Genomic DNA, 23,593 nt, shown 5'->3' with positions numbered 1-23,593 from the left:
TAGACACAGTGCTTGCAACTCTGATACTCGTCTAGCTGATGTGATGGCTATTAAAACAAAGTCTCCCAAGAGAGAAATTTCAGCGGACACGAATGGGCAGGCTCAAAGGGCGGTGAAGTTAGCTTGGACAAGACAAAGTTCAGATCCCAGGAAGCTACCGGTTCCTGAAAGGTGGGTCTCAGCAAAGTAGCACCTTTAAGGAAGGTTTTACACAATCTGTGTGACATCAGGTTAGACTCATGCAGGCCCAAATGAAAATTAGATATCGCTGCCAACTGGACCCTAATTGTGGCAGCAGCAGATCCCCGGTGGAAAAGTTCGGACAAAAATTCTAAAACCATTGGGATGGATGCAGTGTAAGGATCTACATTCCTTTCTTCAGCCCAGATAAAAAACCTTCCCCATTTGCAAGAGTATAACCTCCTGGTGGAAGGTTTATGCGAAGATGTGAGAATGTGGGTCACAGCAGGTGAAAAGTCATGAAGCCTGACTAGGGATGGAATTGGAGCAGCCATGCTGTCAAGTTGAGGGTGTGTAGGCTGGGATGAAGGGAGCCTGACGTGTGTCAAGAGGTCTGGCACTGGGTCCAGAGTCCATGGATCATCTAGTAGATGAGGCCCGAGAAAGGGGAACCAAATCTGATGAGGCCAGTAAGGAGTGATGAGAATCATTTTGCTTCCTAACATCTTTGCTTTCGGAATCATTTTGGATATGAGAGGAAAAGGAGGGAAAGCTTAAAGGGGTCCCAGGGGCCAATCGTGAACAAGTGCGTCCCTCGGTGACTCCCCCAGAGGGGGGATAAGGAAAAATAGCTGCTGCATTTGTAGTTGATCGGACTGGCGAATAGATCGCAGCAAGGCCGTCCCCATTTGCAGAAGATCTGTTCCACTATTTCCTGATTCAGAGACCACTTGTGAGGCATTAAGACTGCTCAGCTGAGTTTATCGGCTATCACATTGGTTGTCCCTGGGATGTACATTGCCACCAGAAAGCGCTGGGAAGATATTGCCGACTTCCAAATACGAATAGCTGCTCGGCAAAGGGGGTAAGATCTGGTTCCACCTTGTTTGTTGAGACACCATACCACTGACATGTTGTCTGACTGGATTGCTATCGTACCTAGAGGGAGAGAGTCGTGAACTGCTTGCAATGCTAGAAGTACTGCCATCATCTCTAGGACACTGATATGCAGGTGAGTCTCGTAATCTTGCCATGTGCCTTGGACAGTCCTGCCTAGATAATGCCCCCCAACCCTATCTGGGAGGCATCCGTGGTCAGAGTAGCAACGGGTTGGCGTGGAAGGAATGGGGTGCCTGCTGTGAGTTGGTTGGGTTGAATCCATCAACGAAGATCCTTCTTGCAAGACTCTGTTATGAGGATGTGGTGAGATAGAGGCAGTTGCTTGAAAAGACCACTGGGACGATAGAAGCCACTGAAAAATTTGCATGTATAATCTGGCGAGAGGGACTAACACTATGGTGGATGCCATGGTCCCTAAGAGTTTCAGCACCGTCTTTGCCTTGACTTTCTGTAGAGGAAGTAGACAGAGAATTTGTTGTCTGAGGTTCTGCGCTCTTTCTGTGGGAAGACGAGCTAACATGGCGACTGTGTCTATTTCTGCGCCTATAAAAAAATCACAGATTGAGAGGGCGATAAGGCAGATTTTTCCCAATTTATTGTAATCCCCAACTGGGAACAAAGCTGGATAGTGGAATCTCTGGTTTTTAGGAGTAAATGCCTGGTGGGAGCAGTCTGGAGCCAGTCGTCCAGGTACGGAAACACTTGGAATCCTAGACGTCTCAGGTGAGCTGTCACTACCGCCATACATTTGCTGAACACCCTGGGGCTGTGGAAACCAAAAGGCAGAGCACGAAATTGGTAATGACTGGCTCCCAGCCGGAAGCGTAGATGACTCCTTGATGCTCTGTCCATTTTTATATGGTAGTACACATCTTGGAGGTCTATGGAGCACATCCAATTGTCTTTCCCCCAAGAGAGGGAGTATAGACGGCAGTGTCACCATCCGAAACTTAGCCTTCTTTACGGACTCGTTTAGCTTGCTGAGGTCCAATATGGGCCTCCAGTCCCCTATACGTTTTGGCACTAAAAAGAATCTGGAGTAAGTTCCAGAACCTATCTGGTCTGCGGGGACAGTTTGGATGACTCTGTTTGTGAGCAACTTTCTCACTTCTACAGTTGCTTGATCCCTGTGATTGGGTGGAACATCCGGGATCTTCCTGGGAGCGAGGGGTGGAAGAGAAAAGGGTATGGAGTAATCTCTGGTGACTATTCTTTGTACCCATTTGTCTTGGGTGATATTTAGCCAGGCTTCTGGATACAAAGACATGCAACCCCCGACTGGCTCCAGAGAAGCACAGCCGGGCCCCATATCAGGAGCGTTGATAGGGACGGCTTTGAAACAAATTGCGGCCTCCCTGGTTTTGCGGGCTGCCCCTGCCTCTAGGGTGACATCTACCATTTGCTCCTCCTCCTCCGCCTCTTTAGGAGGAGTCACCCTGTGCATCAGGGAAAAATCTCTGGGACTTCTTGAACTACATCTTGCCACCTCTCTGACCCTTAGGATATGGTCTAGAGGGGACGGTAAAACGTACTCCCATGGCAGAGAGCATTTTCCCTTCTTGCTCGCACCTGGTGAGTGTATCTTTTACCTTAGGTCCAAACAATGAAGAACCATCATGGTAGACTTGAATGGCTCCACAAAATTACATAAGCGTATCCAGGAGTGCCTCCTAAGGGAAACTACTGAACCCGCTTCCCTGCTCGCTCAGTCGGCTGCATAAAAAAATCAGCCTCATGGAGGAGTTAACGATGGAACTGAAGGTGGACAACTGAGCAGACACCTTCTCAGGGACTTCTTCAGTAGATGCACCTTGTAGAGCATCTCCCAACTCCTTAAGGAGATCTCTTTGAAGCCTCGTAAAATGTGTAAGATAGTTAAGCGATCTGAGTGTGAATGCCGCAGATGAAAAGATACGCCTCCCGTATCTGTCTATCATTCGAGACTCCTTATTCAGCGGATGGACAGATGAAGTCTCCGGTAGCTCCTTCTTAGTGGCCGCCGCCACCACCATGGCATCTACAGACACGCCCTTGGACAAGAATTCTTTCTCTTTGGGGGAAGACAGAAATTTATTCGGTCTTCTGGGAACTGGCTCCACGGCATCAGGACTCTCCCACACCTTCCGACTAACAAGGTCTAAAAGCTCATCAAAAGGTGGAGACACCCAAGAGGCTGTAGTGTGAGACCTGAAAGCCTTCAGGTACACTGACTTCTCATGAGAAGGGGTAACAGTGGGCCAGCCACCTCTCTGCTTAAGGATCTCGAAGATGTCTACAAAGGAGACATCATCAGAGGACGACTTGGGGGACCCTTCTGACTCCTCAAGGTCAGTGTCGGAGGTAATGGACTCAACCTGGGAGTCTATATGCTTCCTCTTACATGTCCTCTTCAGAGGGGGCTCCTCAAAAGGATATTCTGGGGAGGTCTCGGAAGACTGGGGGCCACCAACCAGGGGCTCCTAAGGCTGCGGGTCTCTGCTGTCGCAAGACAGAGTAGGTGGTGAGAAAGAGGTCGGTGCCCGAGGGGGAAGAGTGTCGGTACCCTTGTGTGGAGCTGATGAACAAGACAGCACACTCCTCATCATCTCGAAGGCAGAGCTCTCTGTCTCCTAAGACAGCCTCAGCTCTGAGGAAACTGAGGAAGTCATCGGCTCCAGAGCTATCAGCTCTGAGATGGATGTAGGGTCCGAGCTCAGCCTAGCAGACACACTGAGAGGGAGAGACAGAACCGAGGAGGTTCGGTCCAAGTGTCCCTGTCGGGGCCGACCGGCGAGCTTCAGCTCCTACACACCAAAGGTGTCGGAGCAGAAATTGGCTCAGAGACAGCCTCGAGGGGAGCTGGAACCAAGGGTACCACAACAAGTGGTACCAACCACTCCAGCTCCGAAGGCAGACATGGCTTGGAGGAGGAACGACAACGGGGGGGGTGGACTCAGGTGGCTCCGGAACTGACTGGGTCAGCGCCAACAACATTTTTGGCAAGGCAGATGACTTCAGGAGTCTAAGCACTACTCTCTCCACATCTTCCTCTGACAAGCTCCTGGAGGATCTGGATGACAGTGTAGGTGATTTGGTTTTCTGCAGAATTGGAGATCTTAAGGTTGGGGAGACCGGCAAGGGATCTCTGGACCGGCTCCGATGTAGTCTCTCAGTAGTTGTCTCCGAAATGTTTGGAGCCGAAACTGAAGTGCCAATATCAACAATCTTGATTGGCTCCGAGGACACTGGAAAGCTGAGGAGGTATAAGTCTTATCCGGTTTAGATATTTTTTGAGGAGGTTCTGATACACCAGATGCCGCCAGAGAATGCCTTTTGGCCGCCTTAACCTTCTCTTTCTTAGAAGAATGTGATTTTGAAGAGGAAGATGAACTGGCTAAGTCTTCCTCAAATGAAGGCTTGAGAAGACCTTTCAAAATTAACTTGTTCTTCCGCTCCTGGAGAACTCTGGAGCTGAAGGAACAGCAGAATAAACAAGTTTCCTGCAAATGAATGGCTCCGAGACAATAAACACAATTACTATAGCTATCTGTAATTGACATCTTCTGGGAGCACTTTACTCATTTTTTGAAACCCGAAGGTTTGTGGTCTTTAGACTCTTTAGACATAATAACTAGCTAAGCAGGAACACACAAGCACGAGGACTAGGTCCTCTAACTTAAATGGGCCTAGTCCTAACCACACACACACAAGGAAGAAGTAGAGAGGACTAGGTCCTCTAACTTCAACAGGCCTAGCCCTGGAAAAAAAAGAAATAAGCAGAGAACTAGGTCCTCTAACTTAAACGGACCTAGGAAGATAGGCTAAGTCATAGAAAGAAGGTCAGAAACTATCAAAAGACAATGCACACAAGCTAAACTTCTAAATATCTAAATTTCCAACTCTAAATTAGAACGCTACGGCTCGAAGAGCTAAGTCGTAGAAAAAACAAGGTCAGAAACTATCAAATGACACTGCGCACAAGCTAAATTTCTAACTATCTAAATTTCTTTTTGAATTAAAACCTCAGTAATAATCAAGAAAAACACTGCACCAGTATAATAGCAAAAATAAGCGCAAACATGCAACGTTAATAGAAAAACTAGCACATAGGATACCAAAAGGGAGAACAAGGGCCAATGGCCAACCAGTTCTCAACAACTAACTAATTTAAAAGTCAAAAACACTCCAAGTCAGAAAAAACTCCTAACACTACTAAACTCTACCTGGAACAAGATAAATCGCTATAGGTAAACAGTAATGTAATAATAATAGAAAAAGTTTTAAACTTAGCCACAGCCAAGCAAGAAGCACATCTGAACTCATAGACGGGGCAAATGAGATCTGGGGATTGTACTGGTGCACTATGGGATACCTACCTAGCTATGAGCCAACTAAGAAACTTTGAGCTTGTAATAGGCCGAGTCGTAAGAATTAAGGCGAGCTAGAACTACATTACATCTAATCTTACTAAATTCCTATCTATCTCTAAGAGAAACCACTGTAATCTAAGTTTTACAAACCAGACAAGTGCCGATGAGAGGATGTTGTCAGATCCAAAGACAAATCACTCTCTGAGATGGTTTTTAAATTACTTTCAAACATTTCTACTCGTTTATTTCAGATTACATCATTCTTTGTCCCCTCTGTGTCAAAAATACTTATTTTTTTAGAAGTTTCCCTGGAACTGGAAGTCATAAAACAGTTAAAAACTTTTACCTTTGAAACCTGTAATTATTTCTGTTTCCAGACAATAGAAAGAATTTCTAGCTGCAGACAGTCTGTCTCCTAGCTGAGATAAACACCATAGTAAACAATTCACTTATTTACTTAGAGTTTGCAAGTTAACTCTGTTCTTTTCCAGTAGGGTGCACTGTGGTTACATTCTTGAAGCTCAGCACATAAGATACAGTTTAACACACACTTTTGCACCAGCTGTTTAATACACATAACATATAGTTCTCTTACATAAGACAAGTCTATGGATCGTATTAATATTCACAAATGACAGAATTATTTACAAAATTCTAGCTAGCTGGGCTGGGAGTCTTCACACACTCCACATTAGCAACCACATTCCACCAATGTTATATACTATAGCTCCAATGTAACACTTCTGCTCTCTAATTCAAACGTTCCCCATATCTCTTCAACAGCTAATCATCATTCTTGCAGACTCCAGTATATACTTCCTGACCCTCAGCAATACCTCTAGCAAAGTCTTTCAATCTTTAATTTTACAGTCAAAACTACAGTGCAATATCCTTTCAATTCTACTTACCCTTCACAACAAATTAAATTTAAATAGGAATAAAGGGTTCCCTTTCATATTCTCCTTTACCTGTCTCTCTCACTCTCTTAACTCTCCACACTCCGCTCACCTAAGCATCCTAACAACTTTATTAAAACCATCTTTCTATAATGTCAGGATGGTCATTAAAGTTATTTTCATCATCCATAAAAAACTTCCTACACAACTTTCAATTTAACTGCCCTTTCACAAAAGCCAATTAAATAAAATGCACTTCCACATTATAAAACTTCTGTCTTACTACTCATCTGAAATACAAAAAAAAAACTGTCCTAATGAGCATGAATAGCATTAACAGAGGCTCACAACTTGGATCCAGATTACTTACAGAAAACCTTGCTAGCACTGATCTAACAAAATATGCCTCAAGGACACATTATGTCCATTTACCTATGTTCAGAATAATCATCACCTACTCTACAGCAACAGAACTGGCAGCAGAAACAGAAAAGGTGAACTTTTTCTACTAACAAATTATAAGTCCATATCGGTTGTAAAATACACCACTTCTAAGGCCCTAACGACTCCCCAAACTGGATATACGCCGCAGTCCTGCTCGGACATCTGTCTAAAATAAACTTATGTGTGTCTCTTCACAGACACACACACACACACACACACACACACACACACACACACACACACACACACACACACACACACCCTCATTCATACCACTTCTTGAAAATACTATTAACAACTGTGGTCTAACAATCACCCTAGGAACATTTGTTTTGGGTGCATCTGGTAATCACCTACCAGGCCAAACGCATCAAGAGGATGGGACTCAACCTTAGGCTTTATGCATACCACTATTATTTCAATGAGCTATACAAGCCTCTCTTTCTGTCCAAATAATAAGAGTGACCACTGCCCAGTTGCACCATCTTGGTCACTCAAATCCAAACCACACCCTCCTCTCCATACACGTTGCACCATACCCGAGACTATGAACCGTGCTCATTCCATACCTAGAAGAAAGTGACTATAGAATTTAATCGTTACTGTCAGTTGTCCTAATAAGGCAGCACAATCCTATTTCAAATTAATTCTTTCTAATATTAACTATTTCTGCTTCATTACAAAGAGAGAGAGAGAGTGAGAGCTAAAGGTAGCACTGTGGTTAACTTCTGAAATAAAAATTCTCTACAAAGGCAGAAATTCAGCCTGGAAAAATTAGAGGAAATGAACTCAAAACGACACCAAACATCTTGTATCTTAATTTAAGAAATAAAATGCAGAATACTGCTCATCTGCCCTAGTTAAATATCTCAGAAATAGGCAGACTAACTTGTCTTCCTCTCCTCATCACTTCAGGAGAACCATAACAGACATATCTAGCAGATTCAAAGATTTTACTCCTGCACCTTCCCCTCTTTCTACTTACCCTTATCTTACTAGCTTCAAACACTTTCTTCTCTCAAAATCTAACCACCCTATCCTAAATAAATATTCTAATCCTACCTTTACTTCAAGTTGACTAAATTCCAATCTTCTGTTTTAAAGATACCGTCAATAAAGCAACCCTCGTAAAATGCTGAAGAAACCTGACTGAAGACCATCTTTTGAAAAAGTAGCCTACTACATCCAGTCTTTCCCTAAGCAACACACACAACAAAACTTTCCCACATTTAGAACGTGTCCACACTGGACGGCTACCCAGTCAGTTCATACATGTTCAGGTAATACTTAAATTCTCATAACACCAGTGGACACAATGACCACAGGCCAGCCTCAAATATTTCATCTCTTAACAAAAATCATAGAAAAACACATTTACCAAGAACTAATTTCTCATATTAACAAATAACATCTGCTTACAGATTACCCTCATGGCTTTAGAGCTGGCATTAGTACCATAAAATTCCTGTATATTGCTATTAATTCTATACACAGCAAGATGAGAAATGGCCTCCTTCACTGATATCCTTTTCATTGATGAGTGCCTTTGCTACTGCTAACAACACTATCCTAAACAAAAAACTAGTAGCACTAATCTTATCCCCACTTATCCCCAATGAACAACACTGGTTTTCTATCTAGTTACATAACCAAACCTTACAAGTAAACAATAGCCCAAACACAGCAATGTTAACAACAGCTGCCCTTCTGGCTTCTACTCTTCATCCAATTGTATCTTTGCTCGTAAGGATAAAACTCAAGATCTCCTGTCTCTCAATATAACAATGTGCTTAAATGATTTGTTCATCAAAGACTTATACAATGTTCCACTTCCTTACAAACTGGTACAAGACAGTTTCACTACACTATACCACAAGCTTTCCTAAAATCAGCTTACTAGTATCACTCAAAAAAAAAAAAATACTTGCATGATTCTCAGTACTAACAAAAGAGAAATTAACATCCTTCCCAAATCACTATAACTGACCCACTAGATAATTCCATCTCACAACAATCAAAGCAAAAATGCCATAGCTTTAACCTACATACAATACTTCCATTTCAATACCGTACTGATCTTATAACCAGTAAACTACTCACACAACTGGATCTTTGTTGTAACAAATCTGTTATCTCCAGACTAGAGGATGGCTATTGCCAAAAATGTATTAATACCAAATCTAAAGTATATTCTGTCCACTACTGCTCTAAATTCATTCACAAATATGACACAGTTACAAACCACCATCATTTTTTCTTTCCAAAGTCAGCTTTCTTATTGCTGTGTAATCTACTTAACCTATCTAGGTACCTTTCTGTCTCTGCTCTACAGCTTCTTCCTTTACTTGAAATACTTACTTTGCTGATGCCTAGTCTAACACACATACAATTCCTCCTAGTCCTCTCTATTCTCTCTCAAAATGTTGTATATATGCATACATATACATATACATACACATACACACACACACACACACACACACACACACACACACACACACACACACACACACACACACACTGAAATCCACCTTCTTTACAGTCATAATATTCTGAAGGGTTTGGTTTGCACATCAACTATTGGTTCTGTCACAACTATGATAGTGTGGTTGCCCACTAAATTGCCTGCAAGTTCATCATTCAATTTCTTTTCTCTCCAGTATATCACTCCCTATTCCTTTCATTATTTACACTCATTCTTCTCAAGCTTGAGCCAAGTCATCCATCTTCCCCACTTTCCATTTCCAGCCTTCCTTGGCTTCTCTCTATCCTTCCCTCCCCTTTTCATCTACTAGAGCTACCACTTATACATCTTCTTACCTACTTATCTCAGTATTTCACCATCTGCTCAACCTAAGCCTACTCAACGTGGCCATAACTACTAGTACTGTCTTACCTTCACCCCTGCCAGTTAGCTTTACTGGTCCAGTATCTGTAACCTAGCCTCCCAAATTATTTTCCTCCTCCTCAACTTCTTATTTCATTTACCCTGATTTCATCCCCCCACTTACCCCATCTCAAGCATTGTTCATTCTAATTTTCCTACCATCTTCCTTCCCATTTTACCCAATTCTTTCCGCCTTCCCTTCCAATTAACTCGACCATTTTATTATCTTTAATTTTTAAGTTTTGCCTTCCATCATTTAACTACCAACTTAAACCTACTCATGTCCTCTTTCCCCCTTTCAACCCCCATTAAATTGTTTGCTAAATGTATTCATTGCAAAGCTGCTACAGGCACTCATTTTAAACTTTTCATTCTTCGTAACAGTTCCTTTAAGTAACCTATAATATTGCCAGGCTCCATCTGTTCTGCTCAGACACACTAATTCTCCACAGTAGTCCATGCATTTCATCACTCCACTACTCTCAGTATTTCTTTGCTCTTAGCTCCACCGCCATCTCCTCCCACTGGTTTCATATTCCATTATTCACCTAGTCAGGACACAACCTTCTTCCCTCCACTAATCTATTACCCCGTGGTGTCCTGTTTATTTATTGACGGTTAATCTCCTCGCTATCATGAGCTCATTACAGTGCCTGTACCCCACTATTCTCACTGCATTATGTTAGAGCAAACTAATATGTCCTCCCACAGTGTCATGAGCCATAAATCCAATTCCACCACAGAGTGCTAAGTCCCCCTTTCAGCTGGTCATTTAAAAGATGAATTCACCTAATTAAAAAAAAAATAATAATAAAATAAATAAACCCCTTTCACAGAGCTCATCCTCTAATCTCTCCATCCCAATGCATATGCTGCAAAAGCAGTCGAGTCAATATGCATCAGCCTCCTCTTTGCGCATTTCCCCTCCATTGAATTTAACATATAGCCCATCTACTTCCTTAATCTACAATTAATTGAAGGAACATTTTTTTTTACTGATTAAATATAGTCCACCCTCTATAATCAACTTTAAGAAAAGTGAAAATATGAAGCAACAGTCATTTTACTTATCTTGGTCTTAAAAACCATGTGGCATTCCATTTCACTCCTTTAGAGGATAGAGAAGAAAGCATCCCAGTCCATCTAAGTTCCAATATCCCATGCAAAGACACTCCTTTCAGTCTCACATCCACCATACAGTGCCCATTATTCCCAGTTTCACAGGTCTTCCGCTGTACTTTTTTAACAGTTCCACTTCCATTTCCAATATTTTTATTGTCAGCTCTCCCTTCTGTTTGATTCTTTATCTGCAGCTTCTCCTTCAATTTCTGTTTTTTGAACCGAGGAAAGTACTTTGCCATCTTCCTTCCCTGTTTCCTCTCCCTCGCATCATTATTTGACTGCCCGACTTCCCCTGCTGTACACCTGTCCATTACTTCTGCAACATCAACAAAAGTCATTACTGTCCCTTTTGTTGGTAAATTTTGAAAACAGCCATATACCCCCATCCTCCAATGGAAACACTTCTTACATGCTTTGATCAAGTGAAGGAATGCATTCCTCTTCTGCCTAGTCTCAAATTAAAAATCCATGTCCACAAACACAGTCACATCCTCCCTTGTCAACCTCTTGTCTGGTCACCACAGTTCGTTAAGGACTGTTTTATTTGCACACAAGAATAAAATCTTATAATTACTGATTGAGGCTTTTTTACTGACTCTACCACAGGAAGCCATGCAGTCTCTATAAACAGCTCTGATTTGGGAATACCAGTTCACTCTGCCCGTAACCATTGCTACTTGACATTCCCCACCTTCATATCTTTATGGCACTCCAGACACTATTATTATTATATCGAGCCCTGTCTTCAGCATCAACCATTCTTGTCTCAGTAAACAATTCAATCTGACCTTTGCTGACTTCTCTCATTCTCTGCCACTACATCTTGCAACACTGTGGGATGTTTAAGTCGTTTGATAACTTCTCCAAGCTTTTTTCTTGCACCAGTCAATTTTCCATTAGTGATTTTTTTTTCATCCGGTTCATTTCTTGCAAAATCACTTTTAAAATCACTTGTTGCGAATATAAGTTTTCCTTTTTAGCAATAACCACCTTTTCAGCCTGTTTCTTATCCCCTTCTGATTTCCCTTTTGGACTTTTCATGTCATTCACTAGGAACCAAGTTTATTCTTCCCCTTTTATGAATTTAAACGTTTCATTCAGAGCAATGCAGAACTACATGCATTTAAAGAGATGCCATAAGGGAAGTAACCTTAACTTACAATATTATCAATACTGTGATCCTCTCTTAAACACAGCAAATAATGCAAATGGAAATCTTTCAGAAACTAGTGACGCCCACACATGCAATTGTCAATACTTCTAGTCAAAAAAATCAGTAGTGAGAAAAATGCCAACATTATAAAGTACTTTAATTCCACCTTAGAAACGTGCCAAAGCAAAGTTAATTGACTGTTCACTCAGAGTGCAAAAACTGAGTAAAGACAGAAAACTTTGCTTACAATTAATAAACAGAACAAAGTACTGTAATCCTGAGTGCTACATGGTGACCTGCTATTGAAGATCTAAGATGAACTTTGTCAGAAGTTTCAAATCAAACATTTCAGTCTAAAGCTGCAAACCATATGACACATGTTAACATGTCAGATGAAATGGGTAACTGATGGTGCAGTCATCAGAGGTTGGAAGGGAGGCAAAAAATAACTCAAAGACTGCACAGTTGTTACTACCTCTGTAGTGTACATTAATGTCAATGGCTGCAATCTGGCTGATATGATGCAGCAGATAAATCATGGTCAAAACATAAAGGACATAGAAGAAATTTAACTATCAACACAGCACAGTTTTCAGCGCCCAACAGGTAATCCAAATAAAACGTTCTAATGGCTCCAAATGTAAAGCTTAAAAATTCATGTTACTAAAAAGTAAGATAAAGCCTCCAAGAGCATCAGTGGTGAAGCATGTGTCACATCTGAAACATTAAGGGATTAATTCAGAATCTAAGTACTTTACAAATATAATCAGTACTGGACTTGATATCGTAGGATCTTACCAGAATGAATCATAACACCCAGGAAGTTCCCTATTCATTCCATAAGACACACCTTTTGGACTGTGTGGTGGAAAAAGGGGGAAGAAAAGGTAATGGAGATATCACTACTGCATTGTAGGTTTTTTCCCAGGACTGCTTGAATGCAGTAAAATTCTGCTTTTCTGATTAAAAAGCAAACTTTAAACATATAACTGATTCAAGTTAGAAATTAATTTCTCTCTGAGATTATTATATATCATGGAGGGTCTTACTTCACTTTACCAAATTACCACAACACCAAAACTAAAATCTGTGAGACAATAACATTAAAAGGTTAGAAGAACGAGAGTGAACATCATCGGAACTTAGAAAATCGGACTATGTATATATTTTGAATGGAGACTGCGGTACAGTCAGGATCATGAAAGCTATCCTTTTCCTCACTGTAGTGCGATCTCAGAGTTGGTATATATAAGTTGCAGGTGGTGTGAATGGCACAGCCCCCCCCCCACATAGGAGGTTGCAAGGGGGCTTGCCCCTGCATAAACATAAAAAATAAATTATCCATACCTGCAAATTATATATACCAACACCAACATCACCCTACAAGGAGGATAAGGGTAGATTTCCTGATACTGAATGCACCACGACCTCCATTCAAAATTTATGCTTAGTTAATGATCTAAGTTCCAATTGTGCACTCTCGTTTTTCTAAACTTTCAATGTTCTCGTCTCCTTGACTTTAATTTCTGTGTTGTGGCAATTTGATAAAGTGAAGTAGATCCATTACGGAACATCAGTGATAATGTACAACAGTGATAATGTAATACTCTAATAACCAAAATCAAACTTACAGCTTTTTCAAGTTTGTGGCGCAGCTCCCGTTTCTCATTCTGCAATTTACTGATCTGTGCAGACTGTGACTGTAGTTGAGACTGCAAACTTTCCAGTTCCTGGGAAACATATTTCAGAAATGTAAACTCATTATAATTATAACGCATGTTTAAGAACTAGCTCTAAATACAATAAGTATATCTGAATTCTTTAGATTTTTTTCCCTTATATTTTTTATACCACAGACATTACCTATTTTTTCCAATAATTCCACTTCTGACCTAGTTGCCAGGGATTCTAACTAAATTAAGTTGCAGCTTGCATGAAAACATTTTCAAAAAGCAACACAAAATAGTGCTGACACCTAGCCTGACAGAAGGCATTTTTGGTGACACCAGAGCAAGAGCAGTGCTACACCTTTCTTAATATTAACATGAAGCAAGTTTTGTAGAAGCTTACAGCAACGAGCCCCATAAATATTAACTATAGTTGTAATGGGTTACCAGCAGTACTTCAATCAACAAAACACAAAGTCATTACACATGCAGCCTACACCTGGAGAGTTCATCAAGTTCTCAAACCTAAATTTGCAGCACTGCGTAACAAGCCTTTGGCAAGGCTCTCATTTGCTTTCACCACCTCAGTAAATCTGTAATCTTTCACAGTGGGTGAAAAACATCTCAAGTCTGGGATTACTCGTTCACATATAGTAAGGCTTACCACCTGTCCCTCTTTGGGCTCCAGAGAAAAACAAACAAAAAAAAAATGTCAAATATCATGAGATTTTAATACAAAAATATTTCCCAAGTGTTTGTTAGTTGCATAAAACAGTTATTTTTGTATCTGAATCTCTTAAAATGTTACATTAAATAGCGTAAGCAACTCTAATGTTATAAGACTAAGCTTTTATTTTGACAAAAAATAATAGTTCTGTCCTTTGCACTGGCCATGGGTATGTTTTGCCCTAACAAATATGATGTTTCTACAAAAAAAGAGTCCCACTTTTGGAATCTGAAAAGGTGGCCAGCCTATATGTAGTGACTAAATTACATGGGGTGAATTGATATCACTCCAAAAAGGATATATAAAAAAATAGCCTTACGATAAAAATGTGCTTACCAACTCTGTCCCCTAGTTTTAATGACAAACCCATAAAGAAAGACCCATGATGAAAGTAACAGAAATAAGATCACATAATTGATGGGTAAGGCCTTCTACAGAGGACAGTAATTGAGATTTCCTCTGAGGATATTCAATCACAAAATGCTTGCATTTACTTGCTCATGGATAAATACACAATTTTTCATATATGCAGACAGCAACATTACATGATGGTTGTAAGAGGGTGCACCCAACCTCAGCTGCCCAAGTTCTGACTCCAGGGAAAACTGAGCAAACACGACAAGCTCACTTTTAAGAGAGAAATATATACATTTACAAACTTTCCAGATATAGAAAGACATTCATCTGAAATGCTGATGGAGGAAATCACCTAGTGCAGAAGTCCATTTCTAAGATAAGCTGGTAAAAGCAGCACTTGTACATACTTATGTATGTGTTGTAACAGTGGCCTGTGACGAAAACTTTTGTAATGGATACATACTGGGATTTCTCCTTCTGCTATCATTAGCAAGGCACATATGTCTCTCATTCCCAGGCTTAGTGTTCTAGCACCTCCTATCAGTACTGTCCTCAACATCATGTACTGGGCTACTCACAATCTTACTCCCCATCCATGAGTGACAAAAAAAATGAAAGACAGGAAAAAATGCATACACACAAAACACAGGGGTATAAATACATCTCTCACACACATACACACACCTGCTTAAACTAAAGGAAACTCCATCAGCAGCCACAGAATGGAGGGGATGTGTATAAACAGGGAAATGGGAGAATAAAAAGCAGTACAGGAGACCCCCCTTTCAGACAAAATGATGTGACTTGGTACAAATACATTAATCTGATTTTGGAGATATTCTGCAGTGGGTAACTTCTGGACAGAATCCAAATAGTGAAAATTACACATTCAGGGAGGCATGAGTTTTTCAATTACCAAAAGGTGCAAGCTAAGGCAGCTAAATCCCGTAATACTGGTGTGATGAAGGAAACCGACTCCTGTAGTCAAGGTTTAGGGAACTGACTCCTGCAGTCAAAGTTAAAAAATATGTGGTGAAGGTGAGAATGAGAGCAAGTGCCCATGGCAAAAATTACCACAACGGATGCATTTCTGTAGCAAGAAATGGAAAGCCCCCCACCTGTAATGAACTGTATAAGCAGCATTTTCTAATAGATAGTGAACTGCCTAATTGGAAAAATAACACGTATTTTGCAATCCAATTATAAATGGTTTCCTTATCCAATGCAAATCCCTACCTAAGTAGAGCAAAGAATATGAACAGCACTGTCCCAATGCAGAATAACTTCCACTTGATGGCACAGGATTGCCAAGTGCATGTTGGTCTCTTGCAGCCTCGACAGCTTATAAAAAAAAATACTACATAGTCTTGTGGGTTTAAAAGTCTACAAAAGGAATCCCATTCACTTCAACCATGGAGAATATCCACTGTTAGGACCAAAAAAGAGCTTCCTGCACTGCAAGGAAACTAAACCACAGCCTTCTTGATCATCATAATTAGTTTTGGTCTTTTTTCCCCTGAACTTGTGGTATCCATGAGACAGATGGGAAGCTATACAGAAATCTTTCTTACGTGTGATGAAAAGAACATGCACAACAATTGCTCCTTTTCAAGCAGCACCAAAAAGAATAATGGGGGGATTTCACTTACAAATGGCAAATACTTTCTGGAAAGCTCTACTTCAGAAGATCCTTCATGCTGCATGAATAACATTTGTGATAACTGGTAAAACAGGTAGAATAATCCAGGACTCTTATCTTCCCCAAACACATGCTCATGCTTTCCTGTGTTGGGAGAAGATGGTAACCTGAAACCACTGCATGCTGAACCTCGTGAACTTCAAAGGTCTCTATGAAGAAGGAATATTTTGGGGGGAGTCAAGAGGAGAGGGAGGACTTCATGTTTCTGTACAAATCACAGATGGCCTCTGAGTCTGTAGCGTCCTCATGGAGTGCCACAAACTCCATTAACTGCAGGAATTACTACTATCTTGCAAAAGGGCAAACATATGATATTCCCACACTGGGTATTGGATGAATGGGAACAAATGAACAGGAAAAAGATGTCTTTTGGCCTTGTGCTGAAAGCAGGTTATATCCTCTAAAAATGTAGTCCAACCCCTGTGACTGAAGTTTCTACTAAGTATTAAACACCTGCTTGTTCTCTAGACCTTCAGCTGTAAGCAGGGGGCAGTAGAGATCTGGCAGACATATGGGACAAGTATGCTTAAGTAGTGGAGGTATGAAATCATGACATGAGCAAGGCAGCACATCCATGAGTGATGGTGATAGGTCTCCTCCAATCCATTCATCTGTCAATCCAACTGAGGACTACTTCAGGCTTAAGCCCTCATTACCCAAAGGTGAGCTCATCAAATGTGGGACTCAGGGACTGGCTAAATATTGGTCATAATCTGAGGATGTTCAAGCCTACTTATGCCTTCTGAGTATTCATCACTGTAGCAACATATGCCTTGGGTTGTGAGGATGATTTTCTTGCTTATTTGTGAAGGAAGAGTTACCTACCACTGGCCATTTTCTTGGAATGATGTAGGCCAACAACTTTTACTCATCAGACACCTAGAAGTGATGCTAAATTCTCTGACAGTTGGAGTGTGACAATTTCAAATGTATTTTCTTACCATAGCTAGGCATCTGTGTTACCCATTTTCACTATTCCTTAATGTATGGGTTTAGATTTGATCCTCAGATCCAACTCGGCCGCTTATTCCAGACTTGAGATTCGGCTTTTGAGTGCCTCTTTCTACCCATAATGCTCTATTGCATCCCCACTGCCTCAGATCGAGTTTGCTCCCCTATCCCCAAAGCAGAACAGGAATAGTCTGAAGGATAGACAGGGTTCAAACCTGGAATTGTAGGTTCCAGTACAGTCCAGTAGGTTTCTCCAGGAACTTGGATGGGGGATGGATGGGAAGGAAGCTGAGGAAAAATGAAAATGAACATCACAGATGAATATTTATGATAAGAACAAAACTTTTAAATATGATGTTGTCCTTTTTCATTTTTCCACAATGTATGGGACAGAGTCCCCAACTACGATGATCTTGCATGGACCTCATGGAAAGATATTCCGGAGTATTGCTGAAACAAAGGCATCTCTCTTTCTAGAAATAATATCCAATTTGTAATGAGTAACAGAAGTATGGGGAATGGACCACGTAGCTGCAGCACAAATGTCATCAATAGATGTTCTTGACCAAAAAGCAGATGATGTGGCCATGGATCTAGCTGAATGAGCCTTGGGAGGTTTAGATAATGTCACGCTTTTCTGAGAATAAATCCAGGAAATACAGTCTGTTATCCATTTTGCTAGAGTGGCTTTGGATACTACATAATCTAGTCTTTTTGAAGAAAGGGAAACAAAGAGTTGGTCTGATTTTCTGAACTGCTTTGTCTTATGAAGATAAAAATGTAATCTGTCTGTGCACATCAAGGAGATGCAGCATGTACTCTCCTTTATTGGAAATTTTTGGAAAGAAAACTGGTAAGTGAATGGATTGATTAATGTTCTTCTCAGAGGCCACTTTAGGCAAAAAAGAAAGGTTAGTCCATAAGGAAACCCTATCCTGATGAAAAATTATATAAGCAGATTTTGAAGACAGAGGCAGGAGTTCAGATATTCTCTTTGCAGATGTAATAGCTACTAAGAAAAATGCTTTCCATGACAGAAACTTCAGGTAAGATTCAGCTGAAGGCTCAAAAGGTTTCTGTGTTACGCCTTACAGTACTACGGTCAGATCACAAGGTAGTCAGGGATCTTTCATTGAAGGCTTAAGAAGAAAGATGCCTTTCATGAATGCTTTACATAGTTTAGATGACACCAGAGAAAAATGTCTGTTCCTTGTGTGAAAATTAGAGATAGCTGCTAGTTGAAGTTTAATTGTAGAGAAATTAGCTCCTTTCTCAAAAAGTGTTGTCAAGAACTGGAGAATCGTAGAGACTAGGGTAGAAAAAGCATCTATGTCTTTATTCAAAGTCTAAAAGGAGAATCTTTTCCATTTGCTTTTGTATACCTTTTTGGTAGATGCTTTTTAAGAAGCCAAAATAATATCACATACAGGTGAAGAAAGCCTGGGCTGTCTATTATTGTAAGTGGAGAAACCATGTGGTTAGTCTTAGTGCTCAAACGTTGGAATGGTGGATCCCTGATGGGTGTGAAAGGAGATCCAGAACTGGCTCCAGTATCCATGGAGGATAATGAAGATGAGACTATAGGAAGGGGAACCATACTTGTCAAGGCCAGAAGGGGGCAATGAGGATTACTGAATTCTTCAACCTGCTTGCTTTTTGTAAAAATTTGGGAATCAAGGGAAGAGGAAGGTAAGCATAAAGGAGACCTGAGGGCCAAGCATAAACTATGAGCATGAGCATCTCTTGGTGACTCTCCCTAAGGGGGGATCAGAGTGAAGTACCTGCTGCACTTGTTGAGGAGAGTGCCAAATAAGTTGTGGTAATGTTGGCCGTAATGATGAAAGATCACCTCTGCCACAAATTGATTGAGAGACCACTCACTGGGCATCAAAATGCATCTCCTTAGTTTGTCTACTAGCACTTTGGTTTTCCCCGGAATATGCATTGCAATTAGAAAGCAGTCTGATGAGATCACCCATTTCCATACTCTCATGGCCTCTCTGCAAAAAGGATAAGATCAAGTTCCTCTTTGTTTGTTGATGAACCAGACTACAGGCATGTTGTTGGCCTGAACTGCAATAGTTCCCAAAGGGAGAGTATCTTAAAATGCCTGCAACACTAAAAGGACTGCTCTCATCTCTAGAACACTAAAATACAACTTGATCTCTTGTGAAGACCATGTGCCTTGGACTGTTCTTCCCAAGAAATGCCCTCTCCTCAACTGAGAAGCATCTGTAGGGGCTGGAAGTACTAAGGGTCTGCCTAGATGTAGATTGTCCGATTGTACCACCATCAGATGTATTGTTTGCAATCTGGGGTGAAACTGACTGGAACAGATAGGGGCTGATACAGAATGGACCACTGTACAGCTAAAGTCCACTGTAGAGCTCGCATAAAAGAGTGTGTCAAAGAAAGTAGTACAATGGACACTGCCATGGAACCTAATGCCTGCAGAACTGACCTTGCTGAAGGAGTAGAATAAGGAATGAGAAAATGTATCAGACTCCTTATAGTGGAAACACAATTAGGAGGTAAAGAGGCTATTTGTTCTGTCATGTGTAGAACACCAATGTACTCCAGGCTATGGACTGGGATTAGGTTTGACTTGGCATGATTTATAGTTATGCCCAAAAAACTGCAAATCTGTAACAAATAGTCTCTGGCATGCAGAAGTAGATGCTTGGAGGGGGCAGTGAGGAGCCAGTCATCTAGATATGGAAGCACCTAGAATCCCTTTAGTCTCAAGTGAGCTGCCTCTACTGCCATGTATTTGGTAAACCCCCTGGGGGCTGTGATGAGTCCAAAGGGTAGGGCTCTGAATTGGTAATGACTTGCTCCCAACCAGAACAAAAGATGTCTTCTGGATTGCCTGTCTATTTAGATATGACAGTACCCATCCCTAAGATTTACAGTGCACATCCAATCGTCCTTGTGTACAAAGGGTAGAATGGACTGGACTGTGACCATTCAGAACTTTGCTTTCTTTACCTACTGATTTAAGCTGCTTAGGTCCAAAATGGATCTGAGGTCCACTGTTTTCTTTGGCACTAAAAATAAGTGTGAATAAGTTCTGAATCCTATCTGGCCTGGGGGGACCTTCTGGATAACTCTCCTGTCTGACAGTTTTTGGATTTCGTATGCTGCTGCCTTCCTCTGATTGGGTGGAACATTGGGAAGTTTCTTACTTTTGTAAGATGGAAGAAGGGAAAATGGCACGAAATAACCCCTGGATATTATGCTTAGCACCCATGTATCTTGTGCCATACTTCCTCAGGCATCTGTGTGCAAAGACAAACAGCCCCCAACTGCCTCCAGAGTTGGACAGTTGGGCAGTATTTCAGGAGTGCTTAAAGGGACTATCCAAAAAGGAATCTTAAAGCCCTGATTCTGTGGACCTCATCTGGCTCTAGGGAAACATCTACCACTGAAATTTCCTCCGCTGCCTCCGGAGGAATTGTCACCATGTAGATCTTGGAAAGGCCCTTGAGATTTCCAGAACCACATCTTCTTGCCACCTCTCTGATTCCTAGAAAAGGTTCACTGGGATTAAAACCTTGATTCCTACAGAAGACAGTCTTTCCATCTTGCTCACTGTGGGTAAGCGTCTCTTTTAGTGATGGCCCAAACAAGTAAGTGGCAGCAAATGGAGTGCTAATAAAAAATGTCTTAAAAGGTTCCGCAGAATTGCAGAGCAGCATCCAGGCATGTCTCCTTAAGGCAATACCTGAACCGGCTGCTCGTGAGGTGCCTTCAACTGTGTGAGTGATCAACATCATCGAAGCACTGGCTATGGACCAAAGAGTGGCCCAGTTGAGAGGGCGCCTATTTGAAATCCTCAGGAGACATGGACTCAGAAAGTATCTGAAAGCTCTTGGGTCAAATCTTTCTGAAGTCGAGTAAAATGTGCCAGGTAATTTAGTGATCTCAGGGCAAAGCTAGCCAAAGTAAATACTCACTTCCCAAACCTGTCCAATGCTCTAGATTCTCTGTTAGGCAGATGGAGAGCTGAGCTCTGTTTTCCTGGCTCTTTCTTGGCGGCTGCCATCACCAACATAGCATCAATGGGGATCCCTTTGCTCCAGTCTAGTCTGTCGGTTGGGGGGGGCATAAACCTGTTGGGTCTTAGGACTGGGTTTGATGGTATCCAGTTCTTTCCAAACCCGATGAGCAACTAAAGCAATACGTTCATCCTCTGGAGGGGGACCAAAGACGTACAAATGCTAAAACCAAAAAAACAGATTCTTCTGGTGAGGATCTCGAATATCTCTAAATGAGATGTCATCTGGTGGTGATCTGGGGGAGCCCTCTGCTTAATCAAAATCTGTATCCTCTGTAAAAGGCTCCAATGGGGTGTCAATGTGTCGCCTTTTACACAACCTCTTCCGATGTACTTCCTCTGTGGGATGTGCAGGTGAGGTGCTAGAAGAGAGGGGAGGTTGCTCTAATGGAACTGGCTGGATGTATACTGGTTCTGGCTGTCCCTGTGGAATAGGCGTGAGTCAACGAGTTAGGAACCAATGAGGGAAAGGGAGCTGGATCCGAGATATGAGAGACTGATTCTCTGTGGAGACAAAAAGCCCTTTTCACCATTTTGAAAGCAGATGGACCCGGAGAGACCCCAACCCGCCTCCTTGGAGGTGAAACTCCCGACGAAGGCAATTCAAGATCTCCCTTGGATCCATGCACTGGGGGGGGTGGAGCCATATCCGAACTGTCCAGGGCTGAGGCTCTGTGAGTGAGGGACAGATGTAATAAAATCAGAGCTGAGCCTATCTCTTCAGACCCAACACCGGCACTTTAGCTCTGAGATCCATTTTTATCCGATGATATCAGAGCAGAACTAGCCAAGGATATAGTTGGAATGGAGGAAGAAGCTTTCTTCTGATCCAACACCGGACCTCTTGGATATCTTGGATCTTGGGGATCCGAAACCACAGGATGGATTGGACAAGGAGAGAAAATAGCTTGAGAAGATGTTGGCATACTCATGGATTTGGTAGGGGACAGAGTTGGTAAGATCCCCATCTGGATTTGAGCTCTGTGAAACTTATGCATCATCCTATCCACAACTGCTTCTGATAAGCTCCTGGAGGACCTAGAGGAGGAAGTGGAAGGAGGCCTTGAATGCTTCTTTGAGGATTGAAGTAACCTTGAAGGTGGGGTACGTGATACTGGATTTATTCTACACTCTGGAGTAGCACTCCTATAAGCAGATCCCTGCGTAGGATCTGATAATTTCTTCGTCTTTGTGGGAGACTCCAAGGAAGACCTAGTGGACTTCAGAGAGGAGCACTTTCTATGCTCCAAATGAGCTGACTTGCTATGTTAGGAGGGAGTTTGAGCACCTGAAGTAAAAGTGGAAGGCAGAAGATGTCTTAAGATCAGTTTATTGTGTTGATCCTCTAAAGCACTACAGTAGAAGGTGGAGTATATTTTGCATGCCATATGTAAGTGATCAGCCCCTAGACAACACGTGCACTACTTATGGCCATCCGAATTCAGAATTTTATGCCCACAAGCACAACACTTTTAGAAACCTGTGGGTTTTTCCGACATCACTATTAAGAACCTCACAGAGTCTAAAAAGAAAAAAAGTTACACTCGCTATTACAAAAAGAATAAAGTAAAAACAGATAATTTTTTTGTTTTGTTTTTAACAGAAATAGAAAGACAAGTCTGCTACCAACCATGGCAAGCAAGAAAATACCCTAAATGGTAACAGAGATTACCAGCAATGGTAAGCAAGTGCTACTTAAAAAAGGTATTATAAAGTAGAAAGGTAATGAAATGCCCTAATGCCAGCAAGAGAAACTTACAGGGAGAATAGACTAATATGTAGAGAAGAAACAGAAAATACCAATAAAAGTTTTAAATATTTTTTCACAAGACGAATAATAGCTCAAGAGCTCGGAAACCTGCATCTGTTCACAATGGAGGCAAATGAGATCTGAGGCTGTGAGGATGCAAAAGAGCTTTATGGGAAAAGGGAGGAGTTTGAGAGCTGGATCCTAAGTTTGGAATAAGCGACAGAGTCAGATCTGAGAATTGGATCCAAACCCAAAAGTTGAGGAAGAATGAAAGGACAACATCCGATGTCATGTTCTTTCCTGAGAAAAATAAAAGCAATACAGGCTTGGATCTTGACACATAATTTGATAGCAACATGGGAGCTTGTTCTGGTTATATTGTTTATGTATGCAAAAGCAAAACAGATGAAAGCAAAGATAAAGATCCAAACTGTGCAAATGGCAAAAAAAGAAC

General features: G+C 41.5%; 1 protein-coding gene across 5 annotated transcripts in view; it reads right to left on the bottom strand.

Annotated features, from left to right (window-relative positions):
* USO1 (USO1 vesicle transport factor) overlaps window positions 1-23,593 on the bottom strand; it is a 1,866,649-nt gene that overhangs the window by 195,035 nt on the left and 1,648,021 nt on the right. For all 5 annotated transcript variants that reach the window (XM_044061107.1, XM_044061108.1, XM_044061110.1 and 2 more), the window contains one exon: window positions 13,563-13,661. In XM_044061107.1, coding sequence (XP_043917042.1) covers window positions 13,563-13,661 — 99 coding nt within the window. The remainder of the gene's footprint in view (window positions 1-13,562; window positions 13,662-23,593) is intronic.

The sequence above is a fragment of the Protopterus annectens genome, chromosome 2.part0 (genome assembly GCF_019279795.1).
Source record: "Protopterus annectens isolate FY-2018-M chromosome 2.part0, PAN1.0, whole genome shotgun sequence".
Taxonomy (NCBI): domain Eukaryota; kingdom Metazoa; phylum Chordata; order Ceratodontiformes; family Protopteridae; genus Protopterus; species Protopterus annectens.
Note: the sequence above shows the minus strand (reverse complement) of the source record. Positions and strands in the feature narration are given on the sequence as shown.